Source organism: Pteropus alecto, unplaced genomic scaffold (assembly GCF_000325575.1).
Source record: "Pteropus alecto unplaced genomic scaffold, ASM32557v1 scaffold79, whole genome shotgun sequence".
NCBI lineage: Eukaryota > Metazoa > Chordata > Mammalia > Chiroptera > Pteropodidae > Pteropus > Pteropus alecto.
The window spans coordinates 17,780,544-17,806,186 of NW_006494612.1; the positions used below are offsets into that span (position 1 = coordinate 17,780,544).

Genomic DNA, 25,643 nt, shown 5'->3' on the forward strand with positions numbered 1-25,643 from the left:
ATTTTTATTAATTCATTTAAAAATAATAAGCACATTAAAGGTTAACATAAGTATATAAGTATTTTCTTATATTTTCCAAAAAAAAAGTTAATTCAGAAGAGTGGCATTATTTTATGCTTTGCAAATTTCTTTAATGCCTGGCTTTAGCAATATAGGCAAATTCTAATATCTGCATCTACATTCAATATGTTACTACATCACACACCACTTAGCTTTTGGAAAACTCCACTGTACACTGGAGAGAGAGTAAGTGAGTATACAAGGCAGCTAGAGTCTAATATTATTACTGAAATAATTCATGTCTAGGACCCTCTGAAAGGATCTCAAGGACCCCACAGAACAATAGAAAACGCTTTGAAAAACACTGCCCTAGACTAGAAATATCAACAGTTTTCAGTATATTTTCCACTATAACATAATTTTCTCATGCACGTTTTCATGGATATCTTCAGATATTAACAAAACAAGAAGAATATTTTGATCATTAAGCAAAACAAATAACATTAAACACGTTGGGGTTTTGAGAAACAGCATGGAGAAAGAGGGGTGTCTGGAGGAGATTGTGGAATTCATGAAAACATTTTATGTTTGTGGGAAATAGTGGGTTATGAAAAATGAGCAATTCCTAGTAGTCTGTTGCAACTCCTTTTCCTTTATCTTTGATTCAATGAAGTAAAACATAATGCAGTGATAGTAACATTATTACAGTGATACTTTAAATCTGTTAGGCTCTGATTTCTTTAAGAAAATCATTTGAAAGTTTGGGGGAATTTTAACAATTACTTGAAACCAATTACTTTTAAAACACTTTTAACAATGTTGAAAGGTTCTGTCCTGTAATATTCAGAGAGAAACTCATCACTAACTTTCAGGTGGCTCGTGGAGGTGGGGTGTATACTACTCCATACATTCAATTCTCCTGCTTACATACAACTGCTGACACATAACAAGTTTTCATTCATTTATATATTACTTGGTATATAAATGTGTATACACATATTCATTCATTCAATATATATTTACAGAGAGCTTCTCTAAGTGTATCAGGCACTACTCTTGGCAGTTGGGATATAAAATAGAATACAAATTCCAGCCTCAGGAGATTTATATTCTAGTGTGGAGAGATATACAAGATGAATAAGCCAACTAAATCATCCCTTATATTGTGATAAGTATTAAAAAAGTAAAGGAACAGAATAAGAAATATCTGGACCAGGAGATGTCATAATTTAAAATAGGGCGGCAAGTAGAGGATTGACTGTAAAGATGGCATTGGAGCACAGACAAAGGAAGTCATGACGGGGAAGAGTATTCTAAGCAGAAGATATAACAAAGAATGGAGTTGAGAGTTTGTGTAGAGTCTTCTTGGAAAATTAAGCTGAGTGAGCAGTTTGTGAGGTCAGAGAGGTAATGATGGGAGTCTTAGAGGCATTGAGGACTTCAGTTTTTACTTTGTTTTGGGAAGCCATGGGAGACTTTGAACAGACGTGTGGTATGATCTTTCTTTTTAATGAATTTACTTTGGCCTCTGTGTTGGGAATAGACTCAAAGGAAAGGACAGAAGCAAGAAAAACAGTCCTTGGGCTGTGGCAATAATCCAAACAAGAGATGCTGCAGTTTGTAGTAGAAGTGGTAAGTAGTTACATTCTGGGTGTGTTTTGAAGGGAGAGCCAACAGATTATTTGCAAAATGGACATGGGGCATAAAAGAAAGAGAAGAATTAAAAATGAGTTTGGACAAGGAAAAATGGAGTTATTCGTTGAAATGACTAAGATTATGGGTGCGGCTGAGAGAGGATTAGAAACCTGGGAGGCCATTTTAGTGGGATTCCTATTAATTCCTTTCTTGCTTTCAGATAGACAGATAGAATATAAATTATAATATTCTTTTAGTGGACTTGTTAGGCAGCTAGGTAGACATGTGCCATGGGGGAATGAAAGCCCAATCCACAGACCTCCCTTAGGAGCTCTGTGAAACATTCATTTTACAGTTAAAAATTACTATTACAAGGAAATAAAAACCACAGAAATAACCACTGGTTTAGTCTGGCCACAAGAGCCCTCACAGTTAGTACATATACTGACCATAACCTTAGCCTCATTATACCATTAGTATAATATCATACATATGCCCAGTTCATGAATCTAATCGAATTCTGGGTAACCACATGCACAGTAAAGGGTTATATAATAGCCAAATGTCAATCAAATGACCTCACTTGCCAATCATCTAGCACCACCCCTATAAACATCCTTGGAGGGCCAATATAAGGTTTACTTCTGGAATTCTATGGGGCTGCAGGCCATCTCTGGGGTATCCCGTTTCTCTCTTGAAACATACTTTAATAAATCTTACTTTTCCTAAATTTTGCTGATCTGTAATTCTTCACTGCACTGGCGGAAAGCACCAGAGTTGCCCTCTGTACCACCTACGCAATGAGGGATTTAGGTAGCCCCCAACTGTAATAAACTTTTTCTAAATATGTGCTTGGAGCTACTGAAGAACTGTGAATAACTTTTCCTAAATTAAAAGTATTTATGGATCAGTAAGCCAACTGTTTTCTGATCCCAGTTCTGCCTTCAACCAGAAAAGTCTTTAATCAAGTCATTTAACTTTGTTCTATTTCTCAATTGATAAAATGAAGATTTGGATGAGGTGAACTCTTACAGTCTCTGTCTGGATTAAAATCCCAGCTGCACCTGTTTCTGGAAAATGAGAATAACAACAGTACCTACCTCATATTATATTATGAGCTAATATGTATAAAAGACTTAGAACAATGCTTTGTACATTGTTAGGTAATAGTAGCATTAGCTCTTCAAGCTGAAATCTTCAAGTATGTATCAAATTTTAGCTATTATCTTCATGGAGTATGTAGGATAGAGGGATAAAACTGGATGGCTAAGGAGAGCATAAAGATAGAGAAATAAGTTTAAAGTTGGAGCATATACAATTCAGTATTACTACATTTAAAGAAGTAATAAAAATATTGCTTTTATTTACATGAGTAGGCAGTATTGAGCTAGATAGCACTCGTCAAGAACTGGTTACACATATATATATGAACAGTGACCTTAAAATAAATTGATTTCAGAGGAATAAAAAAAGTACACATTTCTCTCTATATAATGACACTGAAAATTTCCAATCTCGAATAAAAAGTTACTGAGATCTCAAACGCAACAGCATTGCAAGTAAGAGGATACTGGCATGGAATGTTGAAATATATACTCTTAAGGACAAAAAGCATGCTCTTCCACCCTCTTCATTTTACTACAAATTAAGAAAATATAGTCAGTTCCGAAAAAGACAATGTATGTGCTAAAATGAAATGGAGGATATTGCCTGGGCTTTGACGTTTAAAACAACACGCATGCAATAAAATAAGCCATTTCTTTAGTTTAAATTCTTATAATGATTAATCTCTTCCTTCGGCTTCCTATGCCCTAGTTTAAGAAAAATGGGTCCAAAATGAAAGATCCATTTTTTCCAATTAAATTGCTCAACCATTCAGAAAGTGAATAAATTGGAACGTCCTAAAGGACCTTCTCTCTCTTGTCTCTGTCTCTCGTCTCTCTCTCTCTTTCCCCGCCCCATCTCCCTCTCCTTTCTCTCTCTCTCTCCCTTCCTCCCTCTCTTTCTTTAAAGAACAAGCAGTACTTTGCCAAGGGCTCGTCACCCTAAAATCCAACTAGGTCTCGAAGCTGGGTTTCTGAGTAGCACCATCTGCTGGTCCTATGCGTGTCTTATTTTCTCGGCCCCAAATCTCTCTAAGGAACCTGCACCCAATCACAACTAAAGCAAAACATAAAACAGTTTAATAGATCCAGGCAGCGAAACTGCAAAACCCCAAACACAGAAGGTAGGTACCCACCCGAACGCTTTAAGAGCGGCAGGGGGAACTAGGGCTGGGAGGGGCTAGAGCGAGGTCCCGGGTGCGCGGCGCTGCTTCCGCCCCGCGCGTCTCCGCCCCCCGCGACTCCGCCCCACGCGCGCGCCCCCGGCCGCTGCGGGCTCCGAGGCCGAGGAGAAAAGACTGCGAGACTGCCGAGGCTGTGGCCGGAGAGGTGGGAGACAGGGCAAAGCCCTCGCGGGGGTCAGGGCGAAAGTCAGCCGCTACGGGGTCATAACTCGGGGAGAGGAGTGATGGCCCGCGGTGTCACCTCCCGCCGCAACGCGCTCCCGGTCGACCCTGCGCTCTGGGCCTGAGAGGGGCGGCGGCGGGGTCAGGGGCCGGTACGTAGGTGGACGCCCTTGGGCCAGCGCTGCCGCAGCTGTCGGTGCCAAGGCGGGATGGGCTGGGGCTGCTTCAACCCTTCCCGGCGCCCCCGCCGTGGCCGCTGTCGCAGGCCAGAAGACTGTGACGGGCTCTGCATTGCCGGCGACCGCCGCAGCCCCTGCCCTGGGCGACGGCCCGGAGCTGGTCACGGTCGGGGTGCGAGAGGCGGAGTAGCGGCCATTACTGCGCAGCCTCTTCCGCTGGGGTCCTCGTCGCTGTCTTTGGTGGCAGTCAGGTCCATCTCCTCTGCCTTCGGCTGTGATGTCAGGCCTCTACCCAGGGACCTTCTGGCCTCAAGATTTAGGGGCGCCGATGGTTTGGGGGGATATTCTGCTCCCTGTTTCCCGAATGGAGGCCTCTACCCGGGCCTTGGGTTAGATTGCAGCCAGGGTGTACAGTCTCTACATTTTGTCTTTGCGGAGTGTCTACGGCGGCTTCTTTCTTTTCCTTCTCCCCCTCTCCCTGCTCAGTGTCTGGGTCTTGCCTAATACGAAGAGTAGTAGTCCCTCCACCTTGACCTGGTTAAACCCAGCGCTGCATAGTCTAAGTTGTTTTGATTTCTTATTAAAGCATCGGAACAAGTAAGATACCTCTTAATACCCGTTGAGTCTTCAAAACCTCAGTGCATTTTAAAAGCCGAGACTGTTGCTTTGTTCTGGTTGCTGGGTACGGAGTTCTCTAACCCTCATCCCGTCTGAAAAAGTACAGGTCTTCCATTGTTTTCGCTATTTTATTTTCCATAGGCGTCTGGAGAAAGGCTGCAAAATTGTTTTGAGTTTACACACACGTCCTCGCAACTAGATTTTTTTTTATTCTCGTTTTCGTATATGTTTTTATTTCTTTTCCGTAAGTGCCATTTTAGTATTTCTCAAATTTCGAAAATACGTACATTTTATTTAACATTTTTGTAATGTTAAAACTTTGGAGTTGTGGGGAGAGGAAAGCTAAGAAATGATTGAAAACGCTTTGTCTTTGCATGATTGACATTTCAGGTGTTTCCTTCCCCTCGCTTACTTTTTAAATAGGATGTGAAAGTATAACATTGGCATTGAAAGCAGTATATAATTACAGAACTTAGAAGACCTTTTTCTTAAGTAAGTGAATCTATATTTAGATTTTTAAAAGAGGTGGTATATAGGACACATGAAGAAAATGACCCACACAAATAGGATTAACGATACTGCCTTTGATGTTTTTGTGACCAGCAAATACTGTTTGTGATGAGTGCCTGGATGTTCTAAAAACACATGAAAATAGGTCAAGTAAATCTCATTTTAGAAAACTGTAAGAATGAAAGCCACTCTATAAATAGATTTTAGATGTGTTTGTTTAGCCGTGTATATCATAAATTGGGCATTTTGTGAAGCCCAATATTTGATTTAGAATTTGTTTCAAATAGACCAATGTAAGTTGTGGGCAAAATGAAAATAATGGTAGACATTTGAAGGTTTTGTTATTTACTGGTTATTAAAAACTTAGTAGAATTATAATCATCAGGAAAACTATATTTCCAAAGAGCTGGTCATTAGTTGAGAGGAAGAAAAAAAGAGACAGGGTTTTATCTTTTAGGAGATGTGTCAACTGATAAAATATTTTGTTTCAGTTTCCACCAACTTGAATTGTCAGAATAGGGCAGATTTTTTTTTGAAGGATTGAAAAATTATTTCTTGACTTAGTAGAAGAAAAAGACAATATTAAATCTTTTAACAATATTGATCTGTTTAGAGAATATTATTTTATGTATTAGCCATTTACTAGCATAAAATGCCTGACAGATTGTCATTTGGATATTTGAATGCTTTTTTTTTCCAGTGTTAGTAACAAGGTGCTGAACCTTTTCCATTCTCTTGCCTGGCTTCTGATTGTGCCTAAGAACCTGAATTTGTGAAACAACTGTCTGGATTAGGAAAAATCTTTGTGGGTATGGAAACCATCTTACTAACATTCTGCTGCAACCACTTATGCTTAGTTATGGACTGTTTCATGTTCATGGCTTATTACCTTTTGGGTTAATTGAAACAAAACCTATTGTTAAATAACTGTTAATTAAAATATTTAAAATTTAGAATTACAGAAGTATAGAGCAAGGTAAAAGAACTAAGATGTGGGAGTTATGACTTGGCCAAGGTCGCACAGATAATTAGCAGAGCCTTATTTACAAAATGATTGCAGACTATGAAACTTTTGTTTGATATGATTAAAAGATAACATTTGTTCATATTCACATTTCACGTTTTGTTAAATGAAAAGCCAATATGTTAGAGGGAGAAATATAAAGGTCTAATGCTTGACTGTGAATATTGTGAAGGCTGTAGGTTGCCATCTAGTAATGTTTTTTAAGGGAAGTGCTATACAATAAGGGAAATAGTTCTTTAAAATGAAGTATTAGACCCCATTTAGTTAAAACAAGTTTTCATAGAAGACTTTTGTTTCCCACTGTGACCTGTGCTTTCTCTAAGCCCAGTTTTAACAGGAGATGAGAAGGAAAGCTAAATATGGAAACATTGCAGCGTTTAGTTATATCTCTCAATTTGGAACTCTTTCCTAAGAAATACTAAGATGTATTTGCTCAATTACAGCTGATCTCACTGTTCTTCCTTTCACTAGTCCTTGATTTTATTCTTTTGGGGGGGGGTAAGGGGGGGTATATACCAAAAATTGGAAGATTTGAAATATTTTTCTTTTCTGTCACTGATAGCTTTTATATAGACCATTTTCTGTTGTGTGTATTTTGAATAAAGAGTAAAAAAACTATGTTATTAAACATTAGTAGTTGGAAAAGTACAGGTAGTCTTCATATCTCTAATTTGATTTTTTAACTTACATATTTATCTTTGGTTCTTTACAAAAGATATTTATTTTAATCTACTATCTGAAAAACTAGTTTTTCACCTTGTGACTAACTTGAAAAGTAGAACTGTAATTAATACTAGATATTTTAGGAGAAAATAATAGTATTGCAAATAATAGAAGTGCGAATTTGTTGATTGATCACAAATTGTAAATAGTACAGTATTCATTTTTTGTGATAGTAATTGATTGAGTAAATTATATAAATTCATCAATAATCTCTCAACTTTTTAATGTATTTTATAATTTAGTCTGTCACCTTTTTTTTTTTTTTTTTACCTCCAGAATTGTTAAGGGAGAGATATCTAATTTACTTTCAAATCTTTTCTCTTTTTATGTTTTTTTTTATGTTACCTTCCTAATAATTCATTTCTGTATAAATTTGCACCTAAAGAAGGAACGTTAAGCTATTAACTAATTGGTATTTGCATGTCAAGATATTGTATAAATTTTACTGTAGTGATTCATACACAGTATTGAATTTGGTATATAATTTACAAATCATGCATTGTAGCAGGAATTATGTATGAATTATTTATGTTTACCAAATTAATTCTGGCCTGTAGTTAGAATTATACTACTCTATTTTTGGTTGAAAGTGAAAGCCTCTCCTTCCCCGTCTAAAAAAAAAATCTTTGGTTTTAAATGTAGAAGTTTTCTGAGGGCACTTCACGTTCTCATTCTAAATATTTCATTCCATGCCTTATGTTGTGCCCATTTGGCATTGTAGTTCTCAGAGGTTAGTTAATGGATCAGTTTAGCATAATTGGGACCACCTAAACCTTTCAATTTGATCACAACAGAATATGCAATTTTCTTTTTTATCTGTGCCAGCAAAGGTGTGAGAAAAGTAACATGGAGTTCATTTTCTTTATTCAAAGAATTTTGATAAGAATTATGTAGTAAATTGCCATTTTTGTGTTAAAAAAAAATAATTGTTATTATGCAAGACATTTTAAACCTGTACTGCCCTTATGCAAGACATTTTAAACCTGTATGGTAGCGACTAGCCACATGGAGATATTGAGCATTTGATATGTGGCTAATCTGAACTGAGTTGTGCTATCATTGTAAAATATATATTGGATTTGAAAGTGTGTACACACACATATAAGAATGTAAAATATCACAATAATTTTATATTGAATACATTTGTAAATGGTAATGTTTTGAATATATTTTCCCCATTAACACTCCTTGGTTAAATAAAAAATATTTTTAAAAGTAATTTTACCTGTTTCTTTTTATTCTTAATGTGGCTAATAGAAAATTTGAATTTACATATATGGCTTACATCATATTTCTCTTAAATATTGTTATTCTAGACCTTTTCTCTGAGATACAGTACATTGAAGAAAATATCTTTTTAGTTTAAATCCCATCTCCCAATATTGACAACTTTGTGATTTGAGTTAAATTCTTGTGGACTTGGGTTTCCTCATTTATAAAATGAGTATAGTCATATTTCACAAAGTCGTTTTGAAGATGATATGGGTTTCAATGATATGGGTCTACTACTGCTTCCTGAACTTTAATATGCATATGAATCAACTGAATATCTGATTCTGGAGGTGTGGAGTGGGGCTCCAGATTTTTCATTTGTAAGGAGCTGCCAGGTAATACTGATATTGCTCATTGGGGATAACAGTTTGCATAGTTAAGTTCTAGATTATTATATGGATTTTAGTTGATTTTCTTTCCTCTGTTATTATCCATTAAGAGTCTACTTTGAAAATTATCCATGGGATATAGAAATTGGAAAAGTCATCGTAGCTTGCAAGGTTTGCTAAAGTCAGTTTTATTCTTGGATTTTTATCTGCATTCTGGAGAATTCATTGCCAGTGAATAATAGCTGAGTAAATTGTGTTGTTTGTCAAAAGATATAAAGATGGCTTGAATCCTATAGTTGTAAATTAGTTAACTCCTTCAGATTTTAAGTTCTTTAAAGAAAGGATTAGAACTTAGATATCTTTATATCTTTTGTGATCGAGTGCCTTGGTCACAGTTTAAACTGAAATATTTCTTGTGGGTAAATTTAGTTTTTCAATATTTTATTTGTCTCAACAGTTATTTTAGAAAGTTAGCTTTTCATTCATCCAAGAAATATCAGTTCAAGTCAACAAAACTTATTGACAGTGCACTGGCCACTTAGAGATATAAACACAGCTCCTATCCACGGGGGCTCATGGTTTAATAGAAGAATATACAAAATATAGGGGAGGGAATAATTTTTTGGTGATAAAATGGCAGTTCCATTCACAAACTGTAAAAGAGATAGACTATACAGACAGGAGGAAATGCGGAACTACAAAGAAATTTGGAGAACTATGAGTAATGTGGTATAACTAGAGTATTCAAGTGAAAGTGGTTGTGGGAGATAGATAATTTGCTAGAAAGTTATTTAAGTTTCAGGTCATTAAAGCCTTTGAATGTGGTCCTAAGGAGCTTTGTCTTTATTGTATAGGTTGAAAAGGCAATAGAGAGCTTCATGTATGAGAGGTCCATTTTGGCTTTTAAATGTATCAGAGGCTTAGTGAATAAATTTGAGGGGTGACACAGAAGCAAGATAATCAGGCCGTACAGTAATCTAGTTGAGAAATGATGTATGTCTAAACTACAGCACTAGCAAGGCAAGAAAGTAGAAAATTGACAAAATTTGGTGTAGTTAGTTGGAGAAGGGTTGAGAAAAAGAATTTTCTGTTTTCTCCAGCACTCATTGGTTAAGACATGCGAGTTGAGATGTCACATTGTAAGATTCATGTAGAGATGGGGGTTTGTGGAGTATGTGCACATGAGACAGGAGGGAGCTTAGGATTCTGTGGAAGAAAAAATGGTTGAGCTCCAGATTGGGTGGGAAGACGGGGGCGGGGCCGGGGGGAGGTCAGAAACTGCATAAAGGAAAGGTGATCAAGAGGCTAGAGGTCCCTCTAAAATTAAAGAGCAGGTGTGGGAATGAGTGATTAAGTGAACTGGGAGGTCCAGAACTTGTGATCTGAGAGTGAGATTAAGATTTTAGAGAAGCAGCAGTTTTAGGTGGCATCTAGTTCCAAATTTGGCCATCATATTTCATTGCTGGAGGAGAGGGGTGAAGTTCATTGAATTTTAGGATTTTAGGAATTGAAAACAGGACACTTTCTCAGATTGTGCTCAAAGGACCATCTGTATCAGTATCAGATGAAATGAGATTCCTGGGCTTAAACCCATGTCTTTTTGCCTAGAATTTCTAGGGCTAGGGCATAAGAATGCATATTTCTAAGCAGCCACAATGGGGCAAGTTTCAGAACCTCTGAGTTGGTTGTTGTATGGTTCAGTCTCAAGGCTATTTAAATAGGCTCATAGTGATGTGTCAGGAGTTAGGATGAAGAGGATGGCTAGTAGTGAGAAGATTAAGTCATTGCCTAAAAGGCTAAGAGAGAACAGATGTAGGGGATTATAGCCAATGGTAGACTTCAAGTAAGTGTTTCGTTAAGAGTAATGATGTTACAATAGTAGAATGTTTTCTTTTGGCCTGTATGTGAAAATGGGCAGTTTCTGTTTTAGGTAGGCTGCAGGAGAGAAATGAATGTCTTGTGTGGTGCCATTGAAGTTGTAAGCATCTAGAAGGTAAAGTGAAAGGGATGGGCAGGTGGAGGAGTCAGGATAATGGAGTCTGTATTATGTAAAGACTAAGTTCTAAAGTCAGAATAAAACAAAAAGTCTAGAAATCTTTAGTCAGTTACTTTGAAAATTCTCCAGTTTTGAAACAGATTATTGTTTGTTCTGTTAGACATTTGGTGGGATAAGCTGACTTGTCTTTTAAGGCCATGTCATATTAAAAATATCTTTAAACACTAAAATCCCAAATTTCTCAGATTGATTCCCACACTATGAGAGGTACATGGAACTGAAAAGAGATTCAAATTTCTCCTATCTTGTGGTTACTGTGAGGCCCATTATCTCATTAGTCATCATGTGTGCTTGATTTTAATTTCTATGTAATATGATGCCTCCTCCAGTGGGCATGGTGAAGTGGAAGGAGGAAATATTAAATGAGAAGAAAGGATTAATTACTGAGATCATGTTTTGGTTGGTGACTGCGGATTCCCGGGACAAGCGACATCTTGAGAGAAGTCTGGCTTAATGGTTGTAAATTTGGACGTACATATAAATAGCAGGAAGTCCTAGTTAATGTGATGACCTTGACTTTGCACACACCACCTCCTTGTAGGAAAGCAGTGACTAAAATACATTGCATGAGGGCTACCTTGTGCATGTAGAGCTTGTTTCACTTAAAATAATTTTTTATTGTAAAATAAAAATAATGTAAAATTTACCATTTTAATCATTTTTAAGTGTGCAATTCGGTGTCGTTACATTTACAGTACTGTGCACCCATCACCACAATATATTTCCACAGTGTTTTCATCACCTCAAATAGAAACTCTACCTATTGAACAATAACTCTTTGTACTCTTCTACCTAGCTCCAGGTAACCCCTAATCTACTTACTGTCTGAAAAGTTGTCTATTTTCAGTATTTCATGTAAGTGAGATCATACATTTTTCTTTTTGTGTCTGGCTTATTTCATTTAGCATAATGTTTTCAAGGTTCATCTATGTTGTAGCATGTATTAGAACTTCGTTTCTTCTTATAGTTGAGTAATATTCCATTTATATACCACATTTTGTTTACCCATTCTTCTGTTGATGGCCACTTGGATTGTGTCCACCTTTTGACTTCGGTGAATAACTGCAAAGAACATTAATGTACAAGTATGTGTTTGAGTCCCTGTTTTTAATTTCTTTAGTTATATACCTGGGAGTAGAATTGGGTTATATGGTAATTCTATGTTTAACTTTTTTGAGGAACCACCAAACTTGTCACAGTGACTGTACTATTTTTCATTTCCACTGACAGTGTACAAGGGTTCCAATTTTTTCACATCTTCGTCAAATGCTTGTTATTTTTTTAAAATATAACCATCTAGTAGATGTGAAATGGCATATAATTGTAGTTTTTACTTACATTTCCCTAATGACTAATCATGTGGAGCATATTTTCCTGTACTTATTGGCCATTTCTAGATCTTTGAAGAAATGTCTATTTAACTCTTTTGCCCATTTTTAAAATTTTTTTTTGTCTTTTTGGTGTTGAGTTGTAGGAATTCCTTATATACTCTGGATATTAAACTCTTTTCAGATATGTGATTTATAAATATTCTCTCTCATTCAGTAGATTATCTTTTTACTTGCTTGATAATGTCCTTCAGTGCACAAAAGTTTAATTTTGATGAAGTTCATTTTCTGTTTTATATTGCTTATGCTTTTGGTGTCATATCTAGGAATCCATTGCTAAATCCAAGATTATGGAGATTTACCCCTATGTTTTCTTCTAAGAGTTGTATGGTTTTATGTTCTATATTAGGGTTGTTGATCTATTTTGAGTTAATTTTGTATATGGTGTGAAGTAGGGGTCTAATTTCATTCTTTTTTTGCATTTGGAAATTCATTTGTCTCAGCATTTGTTAAAGAGACCATTCTTTTCCCATTGAATGGACTTGGCACATTTTTTGAAAATCAATTGGCTATAGACTGTGTGGGTTTATTTCTGGACTCTCTTTTATTCATGTATTTGTCTTTTGTTATGCCAGTACTACATTGTCTTTTTACTGTAACTTTGTAGTAAGTTTTGAAATCGAGAACTGTGAGTTCTCCAACTTGGTTAAGATTGTTTTGGCTGTTTCGGGCCCCTCACAATTTCATATGAATTTGAGAATTGGTTCTTCCATTTCTGCAAAAAAGGCTGTTGGAATTTTGGTAAGAAATACGTTGACCGTGGAGAACTTTGGGTAGTGTAGTCATCTTCATATTCTTCAGTCCATGAATACTATTTGTCTTTCCATTTATTTAGCTCTTTAATTTCTTTCAGCAGAGTTTTATAGTTTTCAGTGTACAGGTCTTTCACCTCCTTGGTTAAGTTGATTCCTAGGTATTTTATTGTTTTAGATAACTATTATAAATTAAATTGCTTTCTTGATTTCCTTTTTGGATTGCTGACTGCTGGATATAGAAACACCACTGACATTTTGTACATTGAGCTTGCAACCTGCAACTTAGCTGAGTTTGTTTACTAGCTCTAGTAGCTTTGGGGATTTTGGGGGATTTTCTGTATGGAGATAGTAGTTTTACTATCTCTGCAAATAGAGTTAGTTTAACTTTCCTACCAATTTGTATGCCTTTCAGATCTTTTTCAAGTCTAATTGCTCTGGCTGGAACTTCCAGTATAATGTTGGATAGTAGTGGTGAAAGCAGACATCTTCATCTTGAAATTTTTTCACTTGTAAGATAAAATTTACCACTGAATTTTGTTAAATGAAAGGATCATACATAATTGACTAATTTTGTTGATCTTAATTAGTCTGTAGAGAAGTTGATGTTGAAATTTTTTCTTTTGTAGCACAAAATGAACCAGCAGTGGAAGAGAAAGTACTGCAAACTGGCTGACTGCTGGTGAAGATGATATTTTATTTTTCTGACAAGCATCTGTGGGATCTGTAATAGAGATGTAAGTATGGCATCGTGATTTTTTCAAAGCTGCAGTAAATTAAGTAGACTGGTTTGAAATGAAGTAAATCAAATATCTGTCATATTTTAAATTATACAAAATGAATATTCTGTATTGATTTTTAGATTTTTTGTTGAGTTAGCAATTTTATTCACACCAAATAATATTGTAGATATCTAAAAATCTCATAGGGAAAAAATCTCTGTAAAAAGTGAAACCTGAAGACAGAAAATTTGCTTGTAGAAGCCTAAAAAACTGGAAAGATCTCCAATTTCTTCTAAGTTCTACTTTCTCTTTACATAGTAATTAAATAATCAAGCTAGGTAGACAGTATCAGCTTTTATAAATTATTGAGACTTACAGGTTATAAACATTAGTTATTAAAAACTAGTTTCATTAAATTGAATGGATTTTTTTTTTAAATGAATTGATCTTTTAAAAAATTTTGTACATTATTGCATTTTAATTTGTATTTAATTCACTCTAGTCCCCAGTTTACTAGTTGTTTTCCTATCATTTGGTCTATATGAAATACAGTATAAAATGTTATACTACTTTGATCTTACCCATGTTAAACTTTATTCTGGATGAAACGTTCTCACACAATAAAAATATTTCCATTTTCTAAGTTAATATGAACACTGCCCCAACTCGATGTCACTCATGAAAAATGCAGTGAATATTTTGCTGACTTTTACAGTCTCAGTAGTTACAGTGTTTAAAATACTGGACAAGAGAGTGACCCTCGTAGATACTATTTCACATGTTTACCCAGTTTGATATGTAGTTATTGCTTTCCTTTTCCAATATGATTCTTTGATTATTTACTCTCGTTAAAACTATGACCATATCTTAAGTATTGAGAATTTGATTAAAAAAATTAAACAAATAAGCATTTTTCTTTACAATTGGGGCAAGTATATTTTTTATTTAATCCTATTCATATATTATCTGTATCAGTCTGTCGCATGTCTGTCTGTCCATCTGTCTGTCTAATCCTGTAGGTCAGGTAGTCTAGGTGTTGGCCATCGAGGAGCTAGACTATGATCTACCAAGTGAGACAGATATATAACTAATCATTAAACAATGGAAGAAATGCCATATTGAGGTAGCAATAAAATGCTTTAGACCTGATAAAAATTATTCCGCATGAAAGATTCAGAATGAACAGAAGAACTTTTGGCTTGGTCTTAAAGAATGAATAGAATTTTGGCTAAGAAAATTAGGAAATATTTTTCGAGCCAAGGGAATGAGGAGGGGCACAGCTGCTTAAACCTCAAGGCATTTTAGGGGAGTCAGGGCACAATCCTAAATGTGAAAGCGGGGTGGGAGAAAAAACTTTAATAAAGGGAATGAGTGTTTCTTTAGTACCTACTATATTACCCGGTTCTTACTGGGTATTTTACTTAGATTATTGAATCTAATCAATGCGAAAGATGGTAGTATCCTTATTTACTGATGAAGAAACAGAATTGAGGAGATGAAATTATTTATCAGTGTTTACAGATTTCTCTGAGAATAATACCCTGGGGCACTTGTTAAACAAAACACAGGTTTTTAGACTCTAACCTAGATACATCCAGATTTCCAGGAGAGAATATACCAGCTAATTCTTACTCAGAAAATTTTGAGAAATGCTGTTTTGGGTAACATAAAATAAATACAGAGCCAGGATTTTAACTAAGCCTGTTTTACTTGTGTCAATGTACTTGAAAACCAGTGCCTAGGAAATTGGATTAGATTATATAGGCAGTAGAAAACTATTGAAGATCAAATGGAGAGAAGACTAATTAGATATGATTGAACTGAGAAAAGATGAAAGGGAGAAAGGACTGAAGTCATGGAGGCCACTTGGGAGGTCAGTATTCTGTATAAGTGTGTCCAAGAGGCCAGATTTAGGGTCACAGCCTTTGGGAATGAGGGAGACAAGTTCCAAAGAAGTTTCTGTCATAGGAATGAGAAGTGGCCAAGGAATAAGGAAACAATGAGGATGGTTCTAAGTTTTATCTAAGATCAAAAGAAGAAGATGGAGATTTAAGGAAGCAGATAATTTTGTTTTTAGTCATGTTTGATTTCAGGTGCCTAAAAAGTATTGAGGTTGACTTTTTGAATACAGAGTACCAAAGAAATCTAAGTAAATTCAACTGTCATCTGCTTGTCTTCATCTGGTGACTTTATAAATATCTCAAAGTCATTATGTCTGAGACATAACTCCTCAAATTCTGAATCTTGAAGGATAGTACCACCATCCATCAGTAGCCAAATGTTTTTATTTCTATTTCCTTAGTATTTCTGGAACCTTATAGCACCCTCCCTCCCATTATATCTAGATTACTATGAATATTAGTTTCTTCTTAGCCCCATGCCACTAAGTCTTCCTCCAAACTGCTGTCCAGATGATCATGACAAATTACTAAACTGACTCATTTAGTAATATAAAACCCTTCAGTGAATTTCTGCTGCCTCCTTAGGTGTTCTCACCTTTTTAGAGATTCTCGAACCCCCTGAAATTACATGTAAGATACCAAATTCTGAATAAGGGCTGAAATCTGAAAATGTTTAAGAACTGTATTTACAATACATGTTTAAACTCATAAAGGTAGCATAATATAAAAGTCTTTGTAGCTCTTATTGCATAGTACTTTTCATCAATTCAAAATATATTTATCCCCTACCTGCTGGTTACCATTTCTTCCTTTGTGCTTCCTGGTATCTCTTATTGCCTCTCATAAAACCAGTAAGTAATACATGTGTTCATTAACTTATCTGCTCCTACACTTTGATATCAATTAGTAGTATTCATCTCCTTCCTAATGCCATGGGCATTGTAGATGCTCAGATACTCTATTCAAAACTGAAAGGGAATACAGAGAAATATTGAAAATGACAGAGAGCTCTTGAGGCAGGTGATATAAATTTCATTCCTTTATCAGTCTGAAATTTCTTAGTAACTTCTTGAAGCTTTGTCTTTCCTAAAATTACTAATGTGATTCTTATGTTTGGATAATCATCATTATTTTGGAGGCAGCCTCTGTAGCAGTTGAGAGTAGACTGTGAAGTCAGGCCACCTGGATTTGAAACAGGCTCAATCACTTATGAACTGAATCTGTGGCTTTGGTCCTATCACCTGAGCTTTTTGTACCTCATTTTTCTCATCTGAAAAATAAGGAAAATACTGGACCAGTTTTATAGGATAATATGAAGATTAGATGTTAAGTGCTTCAGACAGTGCCTGGCACATATTATACAATAAATGTTAGTTGTTTTAATGTAATAAAAATATGCATCAGGAGACACAACTAAGATTAAAACACAGCATTTACAAGACTATACAAAATGAAAGTTAAGAATTTTGTCTCAAGGATTCAGGAATGGTCATTGTTAAATTTAAATTTTTAATTTAATTAAAATTTTGATTAGATTTAAAGGATGTTAAACTTGTATTAAATTTCAAACTCTTCACATTACAGCAGAGCTAAAGATTCAAGAAATTTTCTTAATAGTCATAGTTTTGGGAAGGAAGATGACATTCTTTTTTGATAGGCCTGTACTTATAAAAAGGTGGTGTGTGAAGTTGTTCTTTGTTCCCTTTTTTGCATTTGTAATTAGATTCTGAGCGCAGAGTTTTAAAAATATGGTTTTTAATATTTGGAATTTTTATTGCTGGCTGTAAAGTCATTTAATACTATATAAGCTAAAAAACCTTTTTTATTTATGTAATTTTACCTTTCTTTTGACTGACTGACTTCAAGAAGAGTAAACAACATCTGAGTACCTAAGATTTCCATATCCTTCTGTCTTCTTTAGAAAGAATAGGATTTATGCTTAAAAGTTATAATATCACTCTAAGAATTCAACTAGTAAAATTGTCTTTGAAAACGAGTGATATATTATGTTGTTCGGCAGAGTTGGACTGACTTTACTTGAAATTTCTGCATATTAAATTAATTTAATAACCAGAAAATAAATTCCCTTTTTCAAAACACCTCTGGAGTTTCCTAAGACTTTTTGTTAGGGAATACTTCTCTTTGATTAGCATTAACTATCAAAGGTTTGCTCTACAACAAAGGGAGGGAGTAAGCATTTCTTATTTACATATTGGTATATCATCTGCACACACATTTAGCCTTTAAACTATTTGGAGATCATTAAAACTATGCAAAATAGAGACTTTGTGTAGGTTAGATTAAAACTGTGATGAAAATAACTTTGAAGTATATCTTATAGGTAGCCTAGTGATTTGGGTTTCTTCGTCTTTATCTTGTCCACTGTATGTGCCTCATCAAGAATTATGTAAGAAGTATTTACTAAGTTTTCTTCCAATTTCTTAGTTAGACTAACAGTATACTTGGTAGGCTAAACAGAATCAGAATTTAAAATTTTCTATGGCAAATTGATAGCTGAAAGTGCTTCAGTTGTAATAATAAAACTTTAGCTGCCCGTTGTCCGTTTGTTTTTTGATGACGTTTAGCCAACTTGACTTCATTACAATGAGAATACCTGCCCAAACAGAATTGTTTTGCCTTGCAAAGTGTTACTTTTACAGTTCATGCCTTCCCCTGGAACGGTTGGAATTGCTTTTTTTAGTGTTGAAATTATACGTTTAGGTTTATTTGTGCATTTAAGAGTAAGGGTCATATAAGTTATTGATCATATTAAGAGTGGAGAGTAATGTTTTTAGGTTAAAATTTTTCTTTTGTAAATGAGCTAACTGCAGCTGATGGAAAATTGACTTTTTAGGTTGACAAATACAACAGCATCGGGGTCTATTATGTATTTTTTTTTTTTAAAATAAGGCATTCATCCAAGTTAGATGGTTTCTTTACATTTTACCAGGCTTTAATTTTTCTTTTTAAGATTTTACATTTATCAGCCTGTCCTTTGCCTGGAAGGAACCTAGATAGTTTAGGATTTGGATTTATTGTATATAAGATGTTGCTATTATTTTTCCAGAGTAGTGATGAACATTATCCCATTTCTCTATTTTGTGTTATGAGTAGAATCAAACATCTTTCTTACTCAGTTAAATTATTATTTGTGGATAGATGGCTTATTTTCTTTTTCTCAATTAGGGCTTTAAATAAATATGGACAATTTTTAAAAGAATTTTCAAGAATTTCACTGACGACTAATTTCTTTGACCTAAATTGAAAGGGATGAAAGCATATACTTATTGTTCTCTCATTCTACAGCTAATTTTAGTTCTTTTTGTTACCAGAATGCTTAAAGTTTACCAAAATGTTTAAAGTTATCCTGAAACTAAAATGTAGCAGTAGGACCTGATGAATTAAAACTAGGTAGCCAGTCCCTTAAAACTATTTCCAGAGTTGTTCTTTTCCTGAGATTGACCTGTGTATAACTTTTGTCAATAAATAGAAAAGTTAGAAGCTAAAATCAGTTTTCAAGTATTTATTATATATTGTGTAGTGACACATATTTGATAACTGTAGAAGCTTTCAAATGCAATTTTATGCTTTCATTTAATTTATTGTCCGTCACATTACAATAACTTTGAGTCACAACATTGTTTCCATTTATGGGAGAAAACTGAAGTCCCAGAAGCTGTGATGTGAGTGTGTGATTTGTTTTTTTCTTTAAACGTCCTAAATGTACATTGGGCACTATTTATAGTATTTGGCAGAATTGAAATTAATGTACATAGACTGTTACCACAGTGTAAAGATGCCTGGGTAGACAAAAGTATTCTGAATCTTTTGCCAAACAATACATGAAATATGTAGTACTCTGTCTCTTGCCATTTTGAGAAGTACTAACATTTTGTGTTTAAGAAATGCATATGTGTTATTGAGAGCCTAACAAAATGTGCTGTGCACAGCCAGTTCTTTTTAGAGAAAATTGATGGGATCATTCATTGACCCTCAGTTGAGATATGTGTATTTTTACTTGTAACTTAAGTTACAAGATCTTTAAATGCAAGGGTTTACCTCCAAATAGTCTTTTAAAAAACTATCATTTTGAACTTTGCCTATTGTGGAATGAAGAACATAGGAAAAGCAGTAAGAGAATGGATTGTTGTTTGATAAGATGTGCTCTGATGAAAACCTTAAGAGTATTTTTCAAGTTTTGATAAGTGTAAACATTTTTATTGACTACTGGACCTTTTGTAACCACTGGACCCACTTCAGAGTGTTTGGTCTTAGAAAAAAGCAAAGATCTTTATGATGATTAAAGTTTAAATTCTTTGTATTTAAAGAGGCATAATCCACTGGTACAGAGAGATAACTTAGCATTTGTTCACTCCCTCTAATATTTTTTCCCCTTCTACAATATCCGTGGTTTCCTCTTACAGTGGGATAAATCAAATCAGATATTTCTTCATCAGGGCACAATAAAGCTTTCATGATTTGGCTTCTGTTTATCTTAAAGCTTCATCTCCTTTGCTTATTTGTCTCTGCCTTGAATCTCTTCCACTCCCCAGCCTGCTCAGCATCCCAGAATTTCTAACCTATATGCATTCTCTCATCTCTCTTGTCATTATTATTTTTAATAAGTATCTTAACACATTTTACAGGAATCAGGCCATATTGTGATTATCTGCTTGCTTACATGTATTTTCCTTGTTATAGAGTAGGTGTATGTCTTATTCATCTTTAGATCCATCGATACTTAACATTGTACATAGACCATAGTAGTTGTTTAATAAATGTTTATCTGAATCAGTAAGGCAGAAGTTCCAAATTTTATGGCAGTGTTTAAGCTCCATACATCCAGTTTGACAAATCTTGTCTTTTTTCTTTTTTCTCCGCTTTCTTTCCTCTTCAGGGCAACTTTGATGTGTCATTTTCTCCCTTGTTCTTAGAAGATTTTAACATTTGTGAAGTTTTAGTGATTACAAAGCATTTACTATTGTTGTTATTTTATTTATTTATTTTTTTAGCTATTCTCACCTAAGTATTGTAAACTCTGATTTTCAAATAAGGAAATTTTGACTAAGGGATTTTAAGTAATAAGAGTATGTAAGTAATAAGGGAGGAGCAATTCTCAGGTTTTTAGATTTCTTATCTAGCATTGGTCTCGTATAACAGCTGCCTTGATTCAAGTTATCCTTCCTTGGCCATCTGCAATTTTTTTGTTATAATGTCTTCAGCATGCTGCTTCAGGGCTAATCTTTAAGTGCACTGACAGAATTTTTATTTATTCCTAAAGTATGTATAACTAAATGCTTTTTAAAAAGTGTTTATCATTCAGCTGGTTTAACATAATATTATTTAAAATAAAATAAAACCCCAAAAATCTATTTTATAATATATTCATATTCTTCTTTGGAAAAACATTAGTTTTCTTAGCAAATATTTGAGTGTTCTCTATCTGCCAGCTCCTGTATGGGAATAGAGAGATGAGGCAAAAGTGACTTGAGTTGTACCCTGTCCTTATAAAACCCACCTGCCTGTGGGGAAGACTGACATTAATAAAATAATCACAAATAGATATAACATTGCAATTCTGAAAAGTGTTAGGAATGAGAAGGACATGGTAGTAAGAAGTTAAAAAAAAAAAGTGTGATTTGACCTAGTCATAGAAACATAGAGAAATATAAAATGGATGGTAGTTTGCCCATGGTGGGGGCATGGGAGGCAGGAAGTGGGGAAATGTTCGACAGAGAAAACCTACTATTGGAGAGAGTAGCCAGTACAGTTGGAAGCCTGATCAAAGAGAAGGTTGTTGTGAGATGAGGCTGTTATCAGAGGTGGGGGCCAGACCATGCAGGGCATAAAGATCCTGGTCTTTGTCCCAAAATCAACTTTTTAAGCAAAGGTAGAATTGGACCAATTAAAAGGCATGCACAGTGATTAAATAAACAATGTTTACATGGTGGCTAGGGAAGGGTAGAGATGAATAGTAGATGATTCAGGAGATATTTAGGAGATAAAATTGATAAGACTCTGATATTTTGAATGGGGGAAAGATAAGAGAAGGGCAGTTTCAGTGATGGATTTCTAATTTGAAAAGGCTGATTGACAGTGGTATCATGGGAAGGGAGGGCTTTTTAGGAAGTAAGTAAGGAGGAAACATCACGAGTTCTGTTTTTGTGCCTTCAGGACATCCAAGAAGAGATCTAAAATATGCAGACAACTGAAAACAACTCAAGTGTCCTTCCATAGATGATTAAATAAAGAAGTTGTACATATAAACAATAGAATATTACTCAGCCATAAGAAAAGATGAAATACTGTCATTTGAACAACATGGATGGATCTTAAGATTATCATGCTAAGTGAAATAAGTCAGAAAAAGTTAAGAACTGTATGATTTCACTTACATGTGGTATATCAATCTGAGAGTAACAAACAAGATAAACAGAGACTCATGGACATGGACAACAGTTTAGTGGTTACCAGAGGGAAAGTGGGGAGTGGGGGAGGTAGGTTAGGATAAAGGGGTCAAATATATGGTGACAGAAATTTAACTTTGGGTGTTGAACACAAAATACAATATACAGATTTATTATAGAGTTGTACACTTGAGGCCTATATAATTTTATTAACCAATGTCACCCCCAATAAAATTAGTAAATAAAATAAAATAGGCAATTAGAAATACAGATCTAGAGCTGAAAGGAGAGACCTGGGCCGTTGATATCAATTTGTAAACTTTTTGTATACAAGTAACAATTGAAGCCATGAGTATAGATGAAATCATCTTCAAAGAATACAGCAAGAAGAGCATATGGTTTAGAAAAAAGGCCACAACAACAAAAAGAGACCATTAGAAGAGTGTTTCATGGAATGAAATGACTGTTTTAAACCAGTGTTTTCAGATATGCAGCAGGGATAGGGAACTTCTGGATTTTCAGCTTTAGTCTTAATTTCTTGTGGTCTACTTGTCATGTACTAAGTTTATTTATATGTAATAATATTTGTAAAATTACCAGTTAGTAATATCCTAAAAAGCTACAGAATTGTTACTTTCTGTAATTGTAATCCAAATTACTTTTAGCCATTTTCTGTTTCTTTACTTTCCAACTGATTGTCAAAGTCAATCTAGAAGCCTATACGTTTTTATATCTTTGCATTTAATTGTGTCACAAGGTCTGTGACTAAATAGAAATGGTATTTAAAATCTATACCTTAGTTGTATTTTATTTTTGGCTTAACATTTGTGTGCCTCCTTACCTCCCACAAGTAAAAATTAATGACATACAAACCAAAAAGATTTTTCTATACAAGTTAGTTTTTTTCTTTTCATTCTTGTATCCCCATTGTCTAGTATGTGGCTTACATATAATAGGTGCTTAATAAATGTTTTCTGAATTGTTGAATTAAGATATTATGAGTTAAAACATGATTTTAATATGTTATGTATTTTCTTTCATTGTCTTAGGATGGCTGGCTGTGGTGAAATTGATCACTCAATAAACATGCTTCCTACGAACAGGAAAGCGAATGAGTCCTGTTCTAATACTGCACAGTCTTTAACTGTCCCCGAATGTGCCATTTGTCTGCAAACATGTGTTCACCCAGTCAGTCTGCCCTGTAAGCATGTTTTTTGCTATCTGTGTGTAAAGGGAGCTTCATGGCTTGGAAAGCGATGTGCCCTCTGTCGACAAGAAATTCCAGAGGATTTCCTTGATAAGCCAACCTTATTGTCACCAGAAGAACTCAAGGCAGCGAGTAGAGGAAATGGTGAACATGCATGGTATTATGAAGGAAGAAATGGGTGGTGGCAGTACGATGAACGCACAAGTAGAGAGCTGGAAGATGCTTTTTCCAAAGGTAAAAAGAGCACTGAAATGTTAATTGCCGGGTTTCTATATGTTGCTGATCTCGAAAATATGGTTCAGTATAGGCGAAATGAACATGGACGTCGCAGGAAGATTAAGCGGGATATAATAGATATACCAAAGAAGGGAGTAGCCGGACTTAGGCTGGACTGTGATGCTAATACCGTAAACCTAGCAAGAGAGAGCTCTGCTGACGGAGCGGACAGTGTGTCAGCACAGAGTGGAGCTTCTGTTCAGCCTCTAGTGTCTTCTTCTGTAAGGCCCCTGACATCAGTAGATGGTCAGTTAACAAGCCCTGCAACACCATCCCCTGATACAAGCACTTCTTTGGAAGACTCTCTTGCTCATTTACAACTCACTGGAGACAGCCTGGCTGAAAGGAGTCATAGGGGGGAAGGAGAAGAAGATCATGAATTACCATCTTCAAGCAGGGTACCAGCGCCAAACACCTCCATTGAAGAAACCGAATCTGATGCCAGTAGTGATAGTGAAGACGTATCAGCGCTTCTTGCACAGCACTCCTTGACTCAGAGACTTTTGGTTCCTAATGCAAACCAGACAGTATCTGATCGATCAGATCGATCAGGACCTGATCGATCAGTAGCAGGGGGTGGAACAGTGAGTGCCAGTGTCAGATCTAGAAGGCCTGATGGACAGTGCACAGTAACCGAAGTTTAAATAAAAGTCTTAGCTCCATGCTCAAGGTTAAAAAGGTTATCTGTAAATTTCTGCCCACATAACATACTCATCCCTTGTAGTACATTTTGGGAGTTAGGGTGGGAAGGGGTATAGGAAGGATAGACCTGTAATTAAAATGTCTAACATGTCTCTGTTGAGAAATTTATTTAATATAAGGAACTTGGGTGTTAATAGTTGAGAGCTGTTTAGTAATAACCCAGTTTTTTTGAGGTCTGTTTATATTATAGTTTTTTAAATTTCAATTCTTTTGGCCAGCGTGTGTGTATGATCTGTGCATTAATGATCCCATCTTACTCTTGGATTTTGTCTTATTTTTCTGCATGGATTGATATAAAACCATTACTAAAATTTGGCACCTATGAGATGTCTGGTATCAGTTTTAACAGGAAGCTTAATTAATGTGAGAATAGATGTGAATTTGGGATTTTAAAATAGAGAAAAAATATTTAATAGTAAAGTTACTGAAATGGAAATGTAAAGAAAACACCTAATAACATAAGTTTCAGAATCTTGTCAATAACACACTTCATGGTTCCATAGACTTTGCTGTTTATTCCTTGTAGTTTGAGGTTTCTCTTGATCCACACTTTTCTTTTTGATTACAAAATTTATAATTTAATAAACATTAGAGTTTATCAAAAATAATGTCTCGTTTGAGTCTGGAAAGGGGGTGGAAACATTTTATTGGTGCCCAGAGGTCACTGAAAATGTGGTTTCAGTTGGTGGTATTCAGCCTAAATAAGATACCTGCTCAGAGAAGTTTGATTTCTTTAGAGAATATAGTATAGGCAATGTGCATAGCACATATATGTACAGAAATAAACCTAAATTAAAGCCTATGAGACCAGTTTCTTAAATAACTGATGGTAGAGACCATATATATTTTAGGTTTTCCTTGCCAGCCTTCGTTAGTGGCCTATATTAATCTAATTGAATTAAATCGTAGACTTATTTATAAACAGTATTAGACACAAATTCACTTTACACAAAATGCTGTAGAATCTGGCAAAGTAGGAAGTGTTGGGTTAACCTGGTAATCTAGAATTTGGTGCTAAAAAAAAGTAATGCAAGTTTGTCTTACTATATGTTCCCAACTCAAAACAGTAGGAAGGATCATAGTGATGAAGCATATGTAAGTTATTTTTAATGATATTCAAATGAAGTTTACAAATAATTTTAAAATCACTACTTTGAAATTATCTACCTCTCAATAGGTTAGAATTGAGACTTAATTCTTTGACTTGTTTTTTTAAAGTGTATAATCATAAAAGTTTGAGTTGTACATTTTTATTAAATCTATTTTAAAAAAATGGTTAGCTGTAAAAGGCTAGCTACTTTTCAGGAAACAAATAGGAACCTGCTACAAAATACAAATATGTGTTACAAAATACTTCATAAGTCACTTTGAAGTCTTAGGCAGTTTTGATATAAAGTTAATTTACTACATAAACAGTTCTTCCTACTAGTTTGGAAATTCCAGGGCACACAAATGAATGGCTAATTTTGTAACGTCTGTAAACTTTCCACATG

The 25,643-nt window shown here is 35.0% G+C and overlaps 1 protein-coding gene across 1 annotated transcript; it reads left to right on the forward strand.

Annotated features, from left to right (window-relative positions):
• The first annotated feature begins 3,989 nt into the window (after positions 1–3,989).
• Positions 3,990–24,936, forward strand: RNF146 (ring finger protein 146). Its single transcript, XM_006926150.1, has 3 exons — positions 3,990–4,067; positions 13,565–13,672; positions 23,015–24,936. Coding segments are annotated over exons 2-3 (1,080 nt in total). The 5' UTR covers positions 3,990–4,067; positions 13,565–13,670; the 3' UTR covers positions 24,093–24,936.
• Positions 24,937–25,643: the final 707 nt, after the last annotated feature.